Source organism: Palaemon carinicauda, chromosome 17 (genome assembly GCF_036898095.1).
Source record: "Palaemon carinicauda isolate YSFRI2023 chromosome 17, ASM3689809v2, whole genome shotgun sequence".
Lineage (NCBI taxonomy): Eukaryota > Metazoa > Arthropoda > Malacostraca > Decapoda > Palaemonidae > Palaemon > Palaemon carinicauda.
In genome coordinates, this window is record NC_090741.1 from 44575309 (window position 1) to 44592116 (window position 16808).

Here is a 16808-nt window from a genome sequence, read left to right on the forward strand (position 1 = left end):
GTTTCTTTAAATATGTATGACTCTCAAAATTTTAGGTGTGATTCTCGACAGTAAATTTACTTTTGAGAAACATATAAGGTCTGTGTCTTCTTCAATTTCACAAAAAATATGCTTATTGAGAAAGTCTTTCAAGATTTTCGGTGATCAATCTATTCTGAAGAAGTGTTTTAATTCTTTCATTCTACCTTGTTTTGAGTATTGTTCTCCTGCCTGGTCTTCAGCTGCTGATTCTCATCTTAATTTGTTGGACAGAAACTTACGGTCTATTAAATTTCTTATTCCTGATCTAGATATTAATCTCTGGCACCGTCGTTCAATTAGTTCATTATGTATGTTGCATAAGATTTTTCACAACTCTGACCATCCTTTACATTCAGATCTCCCTGGACAATTCTATCCTGTTCGTAATACTAAGCAGGCAGTTAATTCTAATAGCCAGGCCTTCTCCATCACGAGGCTCAATACTACGCAGTACTCTAGAAGTTTTATTCCAGCTGTGACCAAGTTGTGGAATGATCTTCCTAATCGGGTGGTTGAATCAGTAGAACTTCAAAAGTTCAAAGTTGGAGCAAATGCTTTTTTGTTGACCAGGCAGACATAGTCTTTTTATAGTTTATTTATGACATATTTGTTTTTGATGTTGTTGATAGTTTATTATATGACATGTCTGTTTTGACGTTTTTTATTTTAGAATGATTTATTGTTAATTTGTTCTCTTCATTTATTTATTTCCTTATTTCCTTTCCTCACTGAGCTATTTTTCCCTGTTGGAGCCCCTGGGCTTATAGCATCTTGCTTTTCCAACTAGGGTTGTAGCTTGGATAGTAATAATAATAATAATATACACATATATATATATATATATATATATATATATATATATATATATATACATATATATATATATATATACACATACACACATATATATGTACATATATATACAGTAAATATTTATTTATATATATATATATATATATATATATATATATATATATATATATATATTATATATATATATATACCTCTATACATAGGTATATAGGCCTACATATAAATATATATGTATATATGTAGATATATAAATTACATAATCACATATACAGTGTATATATATATATATATATATATATACACATATATACATATATATATATATATATATATATATATATATATATATATATATACACATACACACATATATATACAGTAAATATTTATTTATATATATATATATATATATATAAATATATTCATATACAGTAGATAAATAGATAGACAGATAGATAGCCTCAGATCATTAGATGTGGAGATTTACATAACAAATTTCGCCAAAGAACGCATGAAAGAAGAAAGGGTCTCAAACTGAAAAAAAAGAGAAAAACAAAACCAAAGACACAAAACGACTTCAAAACGACAAAACTACATAACCTCTTTCACGAGGCGCCATAAGACCCGGCGCTGGGGTGAGAAGGCTATTCAGTGCGTAGGTGTTACGCCGAGAATTGGCAAGTTAAAAGAGGTTAGGTATCGAGGTTGGAAGAAGGGAACTGGAACGGAGGAATTTCTAAGAGATATAAAGGCTGGACTTTTTAGACACACCGGAATCTTTCAAAGGAATAGAAGCGGGATTTTATATATATATATATATATATATATATATATATATATATATATACATATATATATACATATATATGTATATATATATATATATATATATATATATATATATATATATATAGACTGTACATATAAGCGAGTGCGTATGTAAGTTTATATAATATAGATATGTAAATATATACATATATATATATATATATATATATATATATATATAATATATATATATATATAATATATATATATATATAATATATATATATATATATAAATGAATAAATATGTGTTTGTATATATATAATATGTATATATACTGTATATATATATAATATATATAATGTATATATATATATATATATATATATATATATATATATATATATATATATATATATATAAATATATATGTGAGTGTATGTGTGTGTAAGATTTTTTGCACAATTCAGCCACCTTTAAAAATTTTGAATATCCCCAAACAGAAAAGGACCCGATGTTACCTTTATCAAAGGCTACGATGTAAAACCTTTAACAAATGGATGAAATACATTCCCGAATTTTATCCAAATTGCTCTTCGCTGGGTCCGGGGAGCTCATTCGGCCCAAGGGTGCAAATGGGGAAAGTCCCTGTTACACCACATTTGTACATACAAATCGAGATAATGAAAGAAAGAAAACCTATGTCTAAAAATTGGGTCAGAAATGACGCAATGTCCGTAGGCATTGCTTACAGTACACTGGACTAGTTGCACTGGCGGAAGTAACGCCCATCCCCACTACGGTAGGAACCCCCCCACCCCAGCCACCCCCCCCCCCCCCAGTATCGGAGGCTTACATAAACTTACAAGAGACCGTGAGGTCTGGTGTAAGCATATATGACACAGCGCACTAAATGAAATCAAATATATAGGGGCACTCAGTAGAGAGCAGACCTCCGCCGCGGCAGCTTATTTCTTGACCTTCTGCTCGACCTTGACCTTTGACCTTAACATGTATTAATTGGCGTGGATTTCTATACACTCAAATATGAACCAAGTTTGTAGTCTCTATGACAACGATGTCCAAACTTATGGCTGATTACGTGAATTGGACATTTTGCTTGACCGTGACCTTGACCTTTGACCTTGAACTTCCAAAGTTTAATCATTTCCAACTTTTTACATAACAGTTAAGCCATGAAAGTTTCATTACTCTACGATTTAAATTGTGCTCGGGAAGCTGTTCACAAACAAACATACACAAAAAAACACACAAACAGGGGTGAAAACATAACCTCCTTCCAACTTCGTTGACGGAGGTACGAAATAACCTTACCTTAACACCACTTCCAATCAACAGGTAAGATGTAAACCAGAGACAAACCGTAGCCACCGTAATGGACAATGTGAGTGGGCGACCAGCATGATTTCTATCAGATCGTTATTAATTCACACCACGAAGAGGCGGAATGGCAACCAACAAACGAGAGAACTCTCCGTATATAAAATAAGGAACGTGAGAAAACTGAAATCAGTACAACTTGAATCGCTTTGGAGTGACAACTGCGTGTTGTCTAGTTCACAAAGTGTCGGGTCGAAGGACAAACCCCACTGAACGTGTTGCAATTCTCCAATGTAGGGAAAACTGTGCCAAGTTTTGGAAGCTTGTTCAGGTGAGATTAATATCATCATCATCATCACCTACGCCTATTGACGCAAAGGGCCTCGGTTAGTTTTCGCCAGTTGTCTCTATCTTGAGCTTTCAGTTCTTCTCCATTCATCACTACCTACTTCGCGCTTCATAGTCTGCAGCCATGTAGGCCTGAGTCTCCCAACTCTTCAAGTACCTAGTGGAGCCCAGCTGAACGTTTGGTGAACTAATCTCTCTCGGGAAATACGAAGAGCATGCCCAAACCATCTCCATCTACCCTCATTATGATCTCATCCACATATGGCACTCGAATTTCATTTCTAATCCTATCCTGCCATTTAACTCCCAATATCCTTTTTAAGGGTTTTGTTCTCAAATCTACTAAATCTACTGGAGATTGTTTCATTGTCATATATTTCTTTATAGAATATATGAAATTTTTTAAATGGCCACTGAACTTCATTATCATAGACTCGTGAATTACATGTGATGTTTCAAATTGGGAGTACATTTTAAAAGAAAGGGTATTTAGAGTAAACAAACAAAAGAAAACAATTAATTAGATTTAAATTCAAGTTAGTTAAACTTTCTATTGAATTTAAATCCTATTTCAACTTTATCTAAAACAAAGAAGCTCGAATTGAAGCTTTGGAATTCTCTCTTTATCTTCGCGTTCTAGATCCTTCTTGTTCCTGGTTTCTGGTTTCCTCCAAATCTGGGCAAGATAAGTACGAGAGGTTGGCAATTACAATTCCCTCTGTAATTACAGAAGTAAAACTGAAATATAATCCTTATTACTATGAGTCATCATTACGAAGAAGAGGAAGAAACCTAATGAAATTACAAGGCTTTGCGATCCAATTTCAAGAACTTGAATTCGAACGAAAAGTGAAATCAGCGGATGGTAAAGTGAAAGAGGTTAAACAGCAGTGTGTAAATAGATAAAAAAACGGATGAAAAGGTAAAGGCATAATGCAATAATTCTGTAAATGAAAGGAACCAAAGGTTGTAGGAATAGATGAAAAGACTTTGAGTACCATCTTTAACACACTGTGTAATCCACAATGTCAGTGGACTTTGGCGTTCCCTTATATGGGCTTTAGCGTGTACTCTGAGTAGAACATGTCATAAGTTTGTTGCAAAAAATTAAATGAAGATGAAGCATTTTCCTAGATTAAAGCAAAGCTGAAACCCTTCATCGGAAAACATATTATAGTAAGTTGGCCAGGGCACCAGCCACCCGTTGAGATACTACCACTAGAGAGTTATGGGGTACTTTGACTGGCCAGACAATACTACATTGGATCCTTCTCTCTGGTTACAGTTAATTTTCCCTTTGCCCACACATACACTGAATAGTCTGGCCTATTCTTTACAGATACTCCTCTGTCCTCATACACCTGACAACACTGATTATCAAACAATTCTTCTTCACCCAAGGGGTTAACTAATGCACTGTAACTGTTCAAGGGTCACTTTCATCTTGTTAAGGGTAGAAGAGACTCTTTAGCTACGGTAAGCGGCTCTTCTAGGAGGACACTCCAAAATCAAACCGTTGTTCCATAGTCCTGGGTAGTGCCATAGGCTCTGTACCATGGTCTCCCACTATCTTGAGTTAGAGTTCTCTTGCTTAAGGGTACACTCGGGCACACTATTCTATCTTATTTCTTTTCCTCTTGTTTTGTTATTGTTTTTTTTATATTTTATTTAGGAAATATTTATTTTAATGTAACTGTAATTAAGATATTTTATTTTTCTTGTTTCTTTTCCTCACTGTGCTATCTTCCCTGTTGGACCCCATGGGCTTATAGCATCCTGCTTTTGCAACTAGGGTTGTAGCTTAACAATTTAAATAATAATAACGTTGGTTGGTTTTCATTCCAGCATATCCACAATGCGAAGGAGCCAAATGGGACACTGGAGAATGGTTTCCAGAGGAGAGGACTTCGAGCTACTAGAATACTGGGGTGAGTGGTCAAGTAAATATCATGTACAGACACACAATGTATCCTCTTCTTTTTTTATAGTTTATATGTGAAATATCTATTTTAATGTTGCTGCTGTTTTTAAAATATGTTACCCTAATCGTTCACCATTTCTCTTATAGTTAATTGACTTTTTTGTTTTCTTTCCTCGCTGGGCTATTTTACCCGGTTGGAGGAGCCCTTGGAGTTATAGCATCCGGGTTTTCTAACTAGAGTTGTAGCTTACCTTGTAATAATAATAATAATAGTAGTAGTAGTAGTAGTAGTAGTAGTAGTAGTAGTAGTAGTAGTAGTAGTAGTAATAATAATAATAATAATAATATTATTATTATCATTATTATTATTATTATTATTATTATTATTATTTTCTAACCACCCTACCTATGTGTGTGTTCATTCGTCTATTATTATTATTATTATTATTATTATTATTATTATTATTATTATTATTACTGGAAGTTTGCTTTGCAACAAATATAATAACAACAACAACGACAAACAACAATAATAACAACAACTATAATGATAATAATAATGATTACAATAAAAATAATAATGATCACATTAATAAAAAAACGAAAAAGATGATATAAGCAGTATTCCTATATTGACGAAACAGTTAATTACATACCCTAATTGGAAAACCAGGATGCTATAAGTCCAAGAGCTCCAACAAGGAAATAGCCCAGTGAGGGAAGGAAATGAGCATATAAATAAACTATATGAGAAGTAACGAAAAAAAGAATATAAAATATCTTAGGATCTGTAACAACTTTAAAATAGATCTGTCATATACAAATTATAAAGAGAGACTCAAGTCAATTTAGTACTCTAAAGCCTTAGGCCACATGAAAAAAAAATGAAATAAAAATTTGTACTATTGCAAAATAATGAACTATTATTAAAACTATAAAGTAAGAAACTTCAGTACATTAACTTTGTAAAAAAAAAAAAAAAAAAAAAAAAAAAAAAAAAAAAAAAAAAAAAAAAAAAAATATATATTGAACCCTGTACAGTTAAAATTGAGAGATACGTAACAATGTTTGCAAACACATTTCTTGTCTCCAATAACATTTTAATTTTTATTTAATCTATTTTTCAGATTTGGATGGTTTGATTGTATCAGAACCTTCTAATCTTAATCAGAAATTAGGAAAACGTCACATGGACGTTTTCCATGACAGTTTGGCAGACATAAAAAGGTATGTGATTTTCCTTGCTTCATTTCAATTAGTTGGTAAATTTTCCTTGCTTCAATTCAATTAGTTGGTAAATTTTCCTTGTTTCAACTCAATTAGTTGGTAAATTTTCCTTGCTTCAATTCAATTCGTTGGTGTATTTTCCTTGCTTCAATTCAATTAGTTGGGAAATTTTCTTGCTCCTCTTCAATTAGTTGGTAAATCTCCTTTGCTTCAATTCAATTAGTTGGTAATTTTTCCTTGCTTCAATTCAATTAGTTGGTAATTTTTCCTTGCTTCATTTCAATTAGTTGGTAATTTTTCCTTGTTTCATTTCAATTAGTTGGTAATTTTTCCTTGCTTCAATTCAATTAGTTGGTAATTTTTCCTTGCTTCAATTCAATTAGTTGGTAAATTTTCCTTACTTCAATTCAATTAGTTTGTAAATTTTCCTTGCTTCATTTCAATTAGTTGGTAAATTTTCCTTGCTTCAATTCAATTAGTTGGTAAATTTTCCTTGCTTCAATTCAATTAGTTGGTAAATTTCCTTGCTTCATTTCAATTAGTTGGTAAATTTTCCTTGCTTCATTTCAATTAGTTGGTAAATTTTCCTTGCTTCAATTCAATTAGTTGGTAAATTTTCCTTGCTTCAATTCAATTAGTTGGTAATTTTTCCTTGCTTCAATTCAATTAGTTGGTAAATTTTCCTTGCTTCAATTCAATTAGTTTGTAAATTTTCCTTGCTTCATTTCAATTAGTTGGTAAATTTTCCTTGCTTCAATTCAATTAGTTGGTAAATTTTCCTTGCTTCAATTCAATTAGTTGGTAAATTTCCTTGCTTCATTTCAATTAGTTGGTAAATTTTCCTTGCTTCAATTCAATTAGTTGGTAAATTTTCCTTGCTTCAATTCAATTAGTTGGTAAATTTTCCTTGCTTCATTTCAATTAGTTGGTAAATTTTCCTTGCTTCAATTCAATTAGTTGGTAAATTTTCCTTGCTTCATTTCAATTAGTTGGTAAATTTTCCTTGCTTCATTTCAATTAGTTGGTAAAATTTCCTTGCTTCAATTCAATTAGTTGGTAAATTTTCCTTGCTTCAATTCAATTAGTTGGTAAAATTTCCTTGCTTCAATTCAATTAGTTGGTAAATTTTCCTTGCTTCAATTCAATTAGTTGGTAAATTTTCCTTGCTTCAATTCAATTAGTTGGTAAATTTTCCTTGCTTCATTTCAATTAGTTGGTAAATTTTCCTTGCTTCAATTCAATTAGTTGGTAAATTTTCCTTGCTTCAATTCAATTAGTTGGTAAATTTTCCTTGCTTCATTTCAATTAGTTGGTAAATTTTCCTTGCTTCATTTCAATTAGTTGGTAAAATTTCCTTGCTTCAATTCAATTAGTTGGTAAATTTTCCTTGCTTCAATTCAATTAGTTGGTAAAATTTCCTTGCTTCAATTCAATTAGTTGGTAAATTTTCCTTGCTTCAATTCAATTCGTTGGTAAAATTTCCTTGCTTCAATTCAATTAGTTGGTAAATTTTCCTTGCTTCAATTCAATTAGTTGGTAAAATTTCCTTGCTTCAATTCAATTCGTTGGTAAAATTTCCTTGCTTCAATTCAATTAGTTGGTAAATTTTCCTTGCTTCAATTCAATTAGTTGGTAAAATTTCCTTGCTTCAATTCAATTAGTTGGTAAAATTTCCTTGCTTCAATTCAATTAGTTGGTAAATTTTCCTTGCTTCATTTCAATTAGTTGGTAAAATTTCCTTGCTTCATTTCAATTAGTTGGTAAAATTTCCTTGCTTCATTTCAATCAGTTGGTAAATTTTCCTTGCTTCATTTCAATTAGTTGGTAAATTTTCCTTGCTTCATTTCAATTAGTTGGTAAAATTTCCTTGCTTCAATTCAATTAGTTGGTAAATTTTCCTTGCTTCAATTCAATTAGTTGGTAAATTTTCCTTGCTTCATTTCAATTAGTTGGTAAAATTTCCTTGCTTCAATTCAATCAGTTGGTAAATTTTCCTTGCTTCAATTCAATTAGTTGGTAAATTTTCCTTGCTTCATTTCAATTAGTTGGTAAAATTTCCTTGCTTCAATTCAATTAGTTGGTAAATTTTCCTTGCTTCAATTCAATTAGTTGGTAAAATTTCCTTGCTTCAATTCAATTAGTTGGTAAAATTTCCTTGCTTCAATTCAATTAGTTGGTAAATTTTCCTTGCTTCATTTCAATTAGTTGGTAAAATTTCCTTGCTTCAATTCAATTAGTTGTAAATTTTCCTTGCTTCATTTCAATTAGTTGGTAAAATTTCCTTGCTTCATTTCAATTAGTTGGTAAAATTTCCTTGCTTCAATTCAATTAGTTGGTAAATTTTCCTTGCTTCATTTCAATTAGTTGGTAAAATTTCCTTGCTTCATTTCAATTAGTTGGTAAAATTTCCTTGCTTCAATTCAATTAGTTGGTAAATTTTCCTTGCTTCAATTCAATTAGTTGGTAAAATTTCCTTGCTTCAATTCAATTAGTTGGTAAAATTTCCTTGCTTCATTTCAATTAGTTGGTAAATTTTCCTTACTTCATTTCAATTAGTTGGTAAAATTTCCTTGCTTCAATTCAATTAGTTGGTAAATTTTCCTTACTTCATTTCAATTAGTTGGTAAAATTTCCTTGCTTCAATTCAATCAGTTGGTAAAATTTCCTTGCTTCAATTCAATTAGTTGGTAAATTTTCCTTGCTTCATTTCAATCAGTTGGTAAATTTTCCTTGCTTCAATTCAATTAGTTGGTAAATTTTCCTTGCTTCATTTCAATTAGTTGGTAAAATTTCCTTGCTTCATTTCAATTAGTTGGTAAAATTTCCTTGCTTCATTTCAATTAGTTGGTAAATTTTCCTTGCTTCAATTCAATTAGTTGGTAAATTTCCTTGCTTCAATTCAATTAGTTGGTAAATTTTCCTTGCTTCAATTCAATTAGTTGGTAAATTTCCTTGCTTCAATTCAATTAGTTGGTAAATTTTCCTTGCTTCAATTCAATTAGTTGGTAAATTTTCCTTGCTTCAATTCAATTAGTTGGTAAATTTTCCTTGCTTCAATTCAATTAGTTGGTAAATTTTCCTTGCTTCAATTCAATTAGTTGGTAAATTTTCCTTGCTTCAATTCAATTAGTTGGTAAATTTTCCTTGCTTCATTTCAATTAGTTGGTAAAATTTCCTTGCTTCATTTCAATTAGTTGGTAAAATTTCCTTGCTTCAATTCAATCAGTTGGTAAATTTTCCTTGCTTCAATTCAATTAGTTGGTAAATTTTCCTTGCTTCAATTCAATTAGTTGGTAAATTTTCCTTGCTTCAATTCAATTAGTTGATAAATTTTCCTTGCTTCAATTCAATTAGTTGGTAAATTTCCTTGCTTCAATTCAATTAGTTGGTAAATTTTCCTTGCTTCAATTCAATTAGTTGGTAAATTTCCTTGCTTCAATTCAATTAGTTGGTAAATTTTCCTTGCTTCAATTCAATTAGTTGGTAAATTTTCCTTGCTTCAATTCAATTAGTTGGTAAATTTTCCTTGCTTCAATTCAATTAGTTGGTAAATTTCCTTGCTTCAATTCAATTAGTTGGTAAATTTTCCTTGCTTCAATTCAATTAGTTGGTAAATTTTCCTTGCTTCAATTCAATCAGTTGGTAAATTTTCCTTGCTTCAATTCAATTAGTTGGTAAATTTTCCTTGCTTCAATTCAATCAGTTGGTAAATTTTCCTTGCTTCAATTCAATCAGTTGATAAATTTTCCTTGCTTCAATTCAATCAGTTGGTAAATTTTCCTTGCTTCAATTCAATCAGTTGGTAAATTTTCCTTGCTTCAATTCGATCAGTTGGTAAATTTTCCTTGCTTCAATTCAATCAGTTGGTAAATTTTCCTTGCTTCAATTCAATCAGTTGGTAAATTTTCCTTGCTTCAATTCGATCAGTTGGTAAATTTTCCTTGCTTCAATTCGATCAGTTGGTAAATTTTCCTTGCTTCAATTCAATCAGTTGGTAAATTTTCCTTGCTTCAATTCAATCAGTTGGTAAATTTTCCTTGCTTCAATTCGATCAGTTGGTAAATTTTCCTTGCTTCAATTCAATCAGTTGGTAAATTTTCCTTGCTTCAATTCGATCAGTTGGTAAATTTTCCTTGCTTCAATTCAATCAGTTGGTAAATTTTCCTTGCTTCAATTCGATCAGTTGATAAATTTTCCTTGCTTCAATTCAATTAGTTGATAAATTTTCCTTGCTTCAATTCAATCAGTTGATAAATTTTCCTTGCTTCAATTCGATCAGTTGGTAAATTTTCCTTGCTTCATTTCAATCAGTTGGTAAATTTTCCTTGCTTCAATTCAATCAGTTGATAAATTTTCCTTGCTTCAATTCAATCAGTTGATAAATTTTCCTTGCTTCAATTCAATCAGTTGGTAAATTTTCCTTGCTTCAATTCAATCAGTTGATAAATTTTCCTTGCTTCAATTCAATCAGTTGATAAATTTTCCTTGCTTCAATTCAATTAGTTGGTAAATTTTCCTTGCTTCAATTCAATTAGTTGATAAATTTTCCTTGCTTCAATTCAATTAGTTGATAAATTTTCCTTGCTTCAATTCAATTAGTTGGTAAATTTTCCTTGCTTCAATTAAATTAGTTGATAAATTTTCCTTGCTTCAATTCAATTAGTTGATAAATTTTCCTTGCTTCAATTCAATTAGTTGGTAAATTTTCCTTGCTTCAATTAAATTAGTTGATAAATTTTCCTTGCTTCAATTCAATTAGTTGATAAATTTTCCTTGCTTCAATTCAATTAGTTGGTAAATTTTCCTTGCTTCAATTAAATTAGTTGGTAAATTTTCCTTGCTTCAATTCAATTAGTTGGAAAAATTTCCTTGCTTCCTATTCAATTAGTTGGTAAATTTTCCTTGCTTCAATTCAATTCGTTGGTAAATTTTCCTTGCTTCAATTCAATTAGTTGGTAAATTTTCCTTGCTTCAATTCAATTAGTTGGAAAAATTTTCCTTGCTTCTATTCAATTAGTTGGTAAATTTTCCTTGCTTCAATTCAATTCGTTGGTAAATTTTCCTTGCTTCAATTAAATTAGTTGATAAATTTTCCTTGCTTCAATTCAATTAGTTGGTAAATTTCCTTGCTTCAATTCAATCAGTTGGTAAATTTTCCTTGCTTCAATTCAATTAGTTGGTAAATTTTCCTTGCTTCAATTCAATTAGTTGGTAAATTTTCCTTGCTTATTCAATTAGTTGGTAAATTTCCTTGCTTCAATTCAATTAGTTGGTAAATTTTCCTTGCTTCAATTCAATTAGTTGGTAAATTTTCCTTGCTTCAATTCAATTAGTTGATAAATTTTCCTTGCTTCAATTCAATTAGTTGGTAAATTTCCTTGCTCAATTCAATTCAGTTGGTAAATTTTCCTTGCTTCAATTCAATTAGTTGGTAAATTTTCCTTGCTTCTATTCAATTAGTTGGTAAATTTTCCTTGCTTCAATTCAATTCGTTGGTAAATTTTCCTTGCTTCAATTCAATTAGTTGGTAAATTTTCCTTGCTTCAATTCAATTAGTTGGTAAATTTTCCTTGCTTCAATTCAATTAGTTGGAAAAATTTCCTTGCTCCTATTCAATTAGTTGGTAAATTTTCCTTGCTTCAATTCAATTCGTTGGTAAATTTTCCTTGCTTCAATTAAATTAGTTGATAAATTTTCCTTGCTTCAATTCAATTAGTTGGTAAATTTTCCTTGCTCAATTCAATCAGTTGGTAAATTTTCCTTGCTTCAATTAAATTAGTTGATAAATTTTCCTTGCTTCAATTCAATTAGTTGGTAAATTTTCCTTGCTTCAATTAAATTAGTTGATAAATTTTCCTTGCTTCAATTCAATTAGTTGATAAATTTTCCTTGCTTCAATTCAATTAGTTGGTAAATTTTCCTTGCTTCAATTCAATTAGTTGATAAATTTTCCTTGCTTCAATTCAATTAGTTGATAAATTTTCCTTGCTTCAATTCAATTAGTTGGTAAATTTTCCTTGCTTCAATTAAATTAGTTGATAAATTTTCCTTGCTTCAATTCAATTAGTTGATAAATTTTCCTTGCTTCAATTCAATTAGTTGGTAAATTTTCCTTGCTTCAATTAAATTAGTTGGTAAATTTTCCTTGCTTCATTTCAATTAGTTGGTAAATTTTCCTTGCTTCAATTCAATTAGTTGGTAAATTTTCCTTGCTTATTTCAATTAGTTGGAAAAATTTCCTTGCTCCTATTCAATTAGTTGGTAAATTTTCCTTGCTTCATTTCAATTAGTTGGTAAATTTTCCTTGCTTCAATTCAATTAGTTGGTAAATTTTCCTTGCTTTATTTCAATTAGTTGGAAAAATTTCCTTGCTCCTATTCAATTAGTTGGTAAATTTTCCTTGCTTCAATTCAATTCGTTGGTAAATTTTCCTTGCTTCAATTCAATTAGTTGGTAAATTTTCCTTGCTTTATTTCAATTAGTTGGAAAAATTTCCTTGCTCCTATTCAATTAGTTGGTAAATTTTCCTTGCTTCATTTCAATTAGTTGGTAAATTTTCCTTGCTTCAATTCAATCAGTTGGTAAATTTTCCTTGCTTCATTTCAATTAGTTGGTAAATTTTCCTTGCTTCAATTCAATCAGTTGGTAAATTTTCCTTGCTTCATTTCAATTAGTTGGTAAATTTTCCTTGCTTCAATTCAATCAGTTGGTAAATTTTCCTTGCTTCATTTCAATTAGTTGGTAAATTTTCCTTGCTTCAATTCAATCAGTTGGTAAATTTTCCTTGCTTCATTTCAATTAGTTGGTAAATTTTCCTTGCTTCAATTAAATTAGTTGATAAATTTTCCTTGCTTCAATTCAATTAGTTGGTAAATTTCCTTGCCTCAATTCAATCAGTTGGTAAATTTTCCTTGCTTCAATTCAATTAGTTGGTAAATTTTCCTTGCTTCAATTTAATTAGTTGGTAAATTTTCCTTGCTTCAATTCAATCAGTTGGTAAATTTTCCTTGCTTCAATTCAATTAGTTGGTAAATTTTCCTTGCTTCAATTAAATTAGTTGATAAATTTTCCTTGCTTCAATTCAATTAGTTGGTAAATTTCCTTGCCTCAATTCAATCAGTTGGTAAATTTTCCTTGCTTCAATTCAATTAGTTGGTAAATTTTCCTTGCTTCAATTTAATTAGTTGGTAAATTTTCCTTGCTTCAATTCAATCAGTTGGTAAATTTTCCTTGCTTCAATTCAATTAGTTGGTAAATTTTCCTTGCTTCAATTAAATTAGTTGATAAATTTTCCTTGCTTCAATTCAATTAGTTGGTAAATTTCCTTGCCTCAATTCAATCAGTTGGTAAATTTTCCTTGCTTCAATTCAATTAGTTGGTAAATTTTCCTTGCTTCAATTTAATTAGTTGGTAAATTTTCCTTGCTTCAATTCAATCAGTTGGTAAATTTTCCTTGCTTCAATTCAATTAGTTGGTAAATTTTCCTTGCTTCAATTCAATCAGTTGGTAAATTTTCCTTGCTTCATTTCAATTAGTTGGTAAATTTTCCTTGCTTCAATTCAATCAGTTGGTAAATTTTCCTTGCTTCAATTCAATCAGTTGGTAAATTTTCCTTGCCTCAATTCAATCAGTTGGTAAATTTTCCTTGCTTCAATTCAATTAGTTGGTAAATTTTCCTTGCTTCAATTCAATTAGTTGGTAAATTTTCCTTGCTTCAATTCAATCAGTTGGTAAATTTTCCTTGCTTCATTTCAATTAGTTGGTAAATTTTCCTTGCTTCAATTCAATCAGTTGGTAAATTTTCCTTGCTTCATTTCAATTAGTTGGTAAATTTTCCTTGCTTCAATTCAATCAGTTGGTAAATTTTCCTTGCTTCAATTCAATTAGTTGGTAAATTTTCCTTGCTTCAATTCAATCAGTTGGTAAATTTTCCTTGCTTCATTTCAATTAGTTGGTAAATTTTCCTTGCTTCAATTCAATCAGTTGGTAAATTTTCCTTGCTTCAATTTAATTAGTTGGGAAAATTTCCTTGCTTCAATATTGAGAATATTGCTAAAAAATCTACTTTCGTAGATCTGCAAAACATATAACGATATTCCCATTCTCTGTATCTTTCAGCCAACCAAAGAATCTCAAGAATGAATCATCCAGTAGCTGGAACACACACACCATCCTCATCCTCAGTGGAATGGAAACACCACGTTCTGTTGCAATGTCCTGCGGAACACCGCCCTGGAAGCACACACCCAAGATGCGACGTTGGATAGCTGGCCTGTGGGGGGCAGACGATTGCATCTGAACTTGTACGAAAAGTCTACTGCAGGATGTGTGTAATATCGAAGGTCCCTGTATAATGGACAGGAAAACTGGACCCGGTTGTAATATCCAAAATGTGACGATGGATAAGTGGCCCATAGAAATCTGCTATAATATGCTTGGACCCGCGTTAAGATCGCCATACGTGTAAGCCTTTGGCTGCGATAAATCCCAAATTATCTGAGACTGGAATTCTTTCTTTTAACTTTTTTACTATGAGAGAACCCAAGTCGAGCAGGGCAACACACTGTGTCCATTTCATGTGCCATAATGTGACTTTGGCATGAGACTCAGGCGAGGCTTGGGCCAGGCTTGGTTAACTTTCATGAGGTCAGAGGTTATAAAGGTTTCATGAATCAGTAAAACAAGGGATTATGGCAAGTGCGGAGTACCAGACTATTGGATAATCTTTCTTGGAATCTTTTACTTAATGAAGGTTAGTTTCAATGGTTTGCAGCTATGTTGAGATCACAGAGAATTGAATACAAATACATATAAGGTTAACTTAAGATGGGACAATGAAACTACCTGATCAAGGTGCAAAGAAAGAATGCCACAATAGAAATCCAGAAGTTTCAATTTTAAGTCCATGTTTCTTGACCAGATATACAGGACCACTTAGAAGATTTACTATACTGTAACTCGTCTGGCCTGACCATAACAAAGCGACCGGTTACCAGACAAAGGTTACAACTGCATAATAACCAACCTATATCATCTTACAAACTATCCACTTTTAATAAAAGTGACCTTTCATGTCAACCACTTACATAATTGAGCGAGGTAGGCACCATCTCACCATTCAGGACCCTTAAATGTGCCATAATGTGACTTTGGTGCAGGGCTCTGAAGAGACGGTGGATCTGCCGATCTCACTGTTGTAAGAGGAGGCAAGAAAGGGTCCCTGATCATTAAAAAGCTTTGGACAAAAATTCACACATCTGCAGTAGATTTCGTATAATTCATGGAGGTATACGACACCAAGATATCCCTTGAAAAGAGTAAGAACAGCTACATTATATCTCTTGCAAAGAGTAAGAACAGCTACATTATATCTCTTGCAAAGAGCACGAGCACCTACATTATATCTCTTACAAAGGGTAACAACAGCTACATTATATCTCTTGTAAAGAGTAAGAACAGCTACATTATATTTCTTACAAAGAGCACAAACAGAATCATTATATCTCTTACAAAGGGTAACAACAGCTACATTATATCTTTGCAAAGAGGAAGAACAGCTACATTATATCTCTTACAAAGAGAACGAACAGCTACATTACATCTCTTGCAAAGAGTACGAACAACCACATTATATCTCTTACATAGTACGAACAGCTACATTATATCTCTTGCATAGTACGAACAGCTAAATTATATCTCTTACAAAGAGTACGAACAGCTACATTATATCTCTTACATAGTACAAACAGCTACATTATATCTCTTGCAAAGAGTACGAACAGCCACATTATATCTCTTACATAGTACGAACAGCTACATTATATCTCTTGCAAAGAGTACGAACACCCACATTACATCTCTTACATAGTACGAACAGCTACATTATATCTCTTGCAAAGAGTACGAACACCCACATTACATCTCTTACATAGTACGAACAGCTACATTATATCTCTTGCAAAGAGTACGAACAGCAGCTGAATAAATAAAAAAAAAACACCCAAAAGACAAATCTTGTTACAAAGAAGCCATTGATTTGATATGGCCGAATGTTCTATTTTTTCCAGGAACTGAAGAACGAGTGGAAAATTGTAAAAATATCAATGTTCTCTTTCAGGATATGAATAAATATGCAATAAACTCGAACTACCTTCAAAATTATCTTTTTTTTTAAATTCCCAGATTTATGTTTTATGAAGATTCGAACAAATCTTTCTACAGGTATTTAATGAACTGTCTTAGGTAGTGCCACAGCCTCTGTACTATGGTCTATCACTGTCTTGGAGTAGAGTTCTCTTGCTTGAGGGTACACTCGGGCACACTATTCTATATAATTTCTCTTCCTCTTGTTTTGTTAGATTTTTTATAG

The 16808-nt window shown here is 31.3% G+C and overlaps 1 protein-coding gene across 1 annotated transcript; it reads left to right on the forward strand.

The window, feature by feature from the left end:
* Window positions 1-3117: 3117 nt before the first annotated feature.
* LOC137656053 (uncharacterized) lies at window positions 3118-16515 on the forward strand. The gene is made up of 4 exons (XM_068390228.1): window positions 3118-3274; window positions 5137-5219; window positions 6340-6439; window positions 14558-16515. The coding sequence occupies exons 2-4, from the start codon at window positions 5147-5149 to the stop codon at window positions 14736-14738; spliced, it is 354 nt and encodes a 117-aa protein (XP_068246329.1). The 5' UTR covers window positions 3118-3274; window positions 5137-5146; the 3' UTR covers window positions 14739-16515.
* Window positions 16516-16808: the final 293 nt, after the last annotated feature.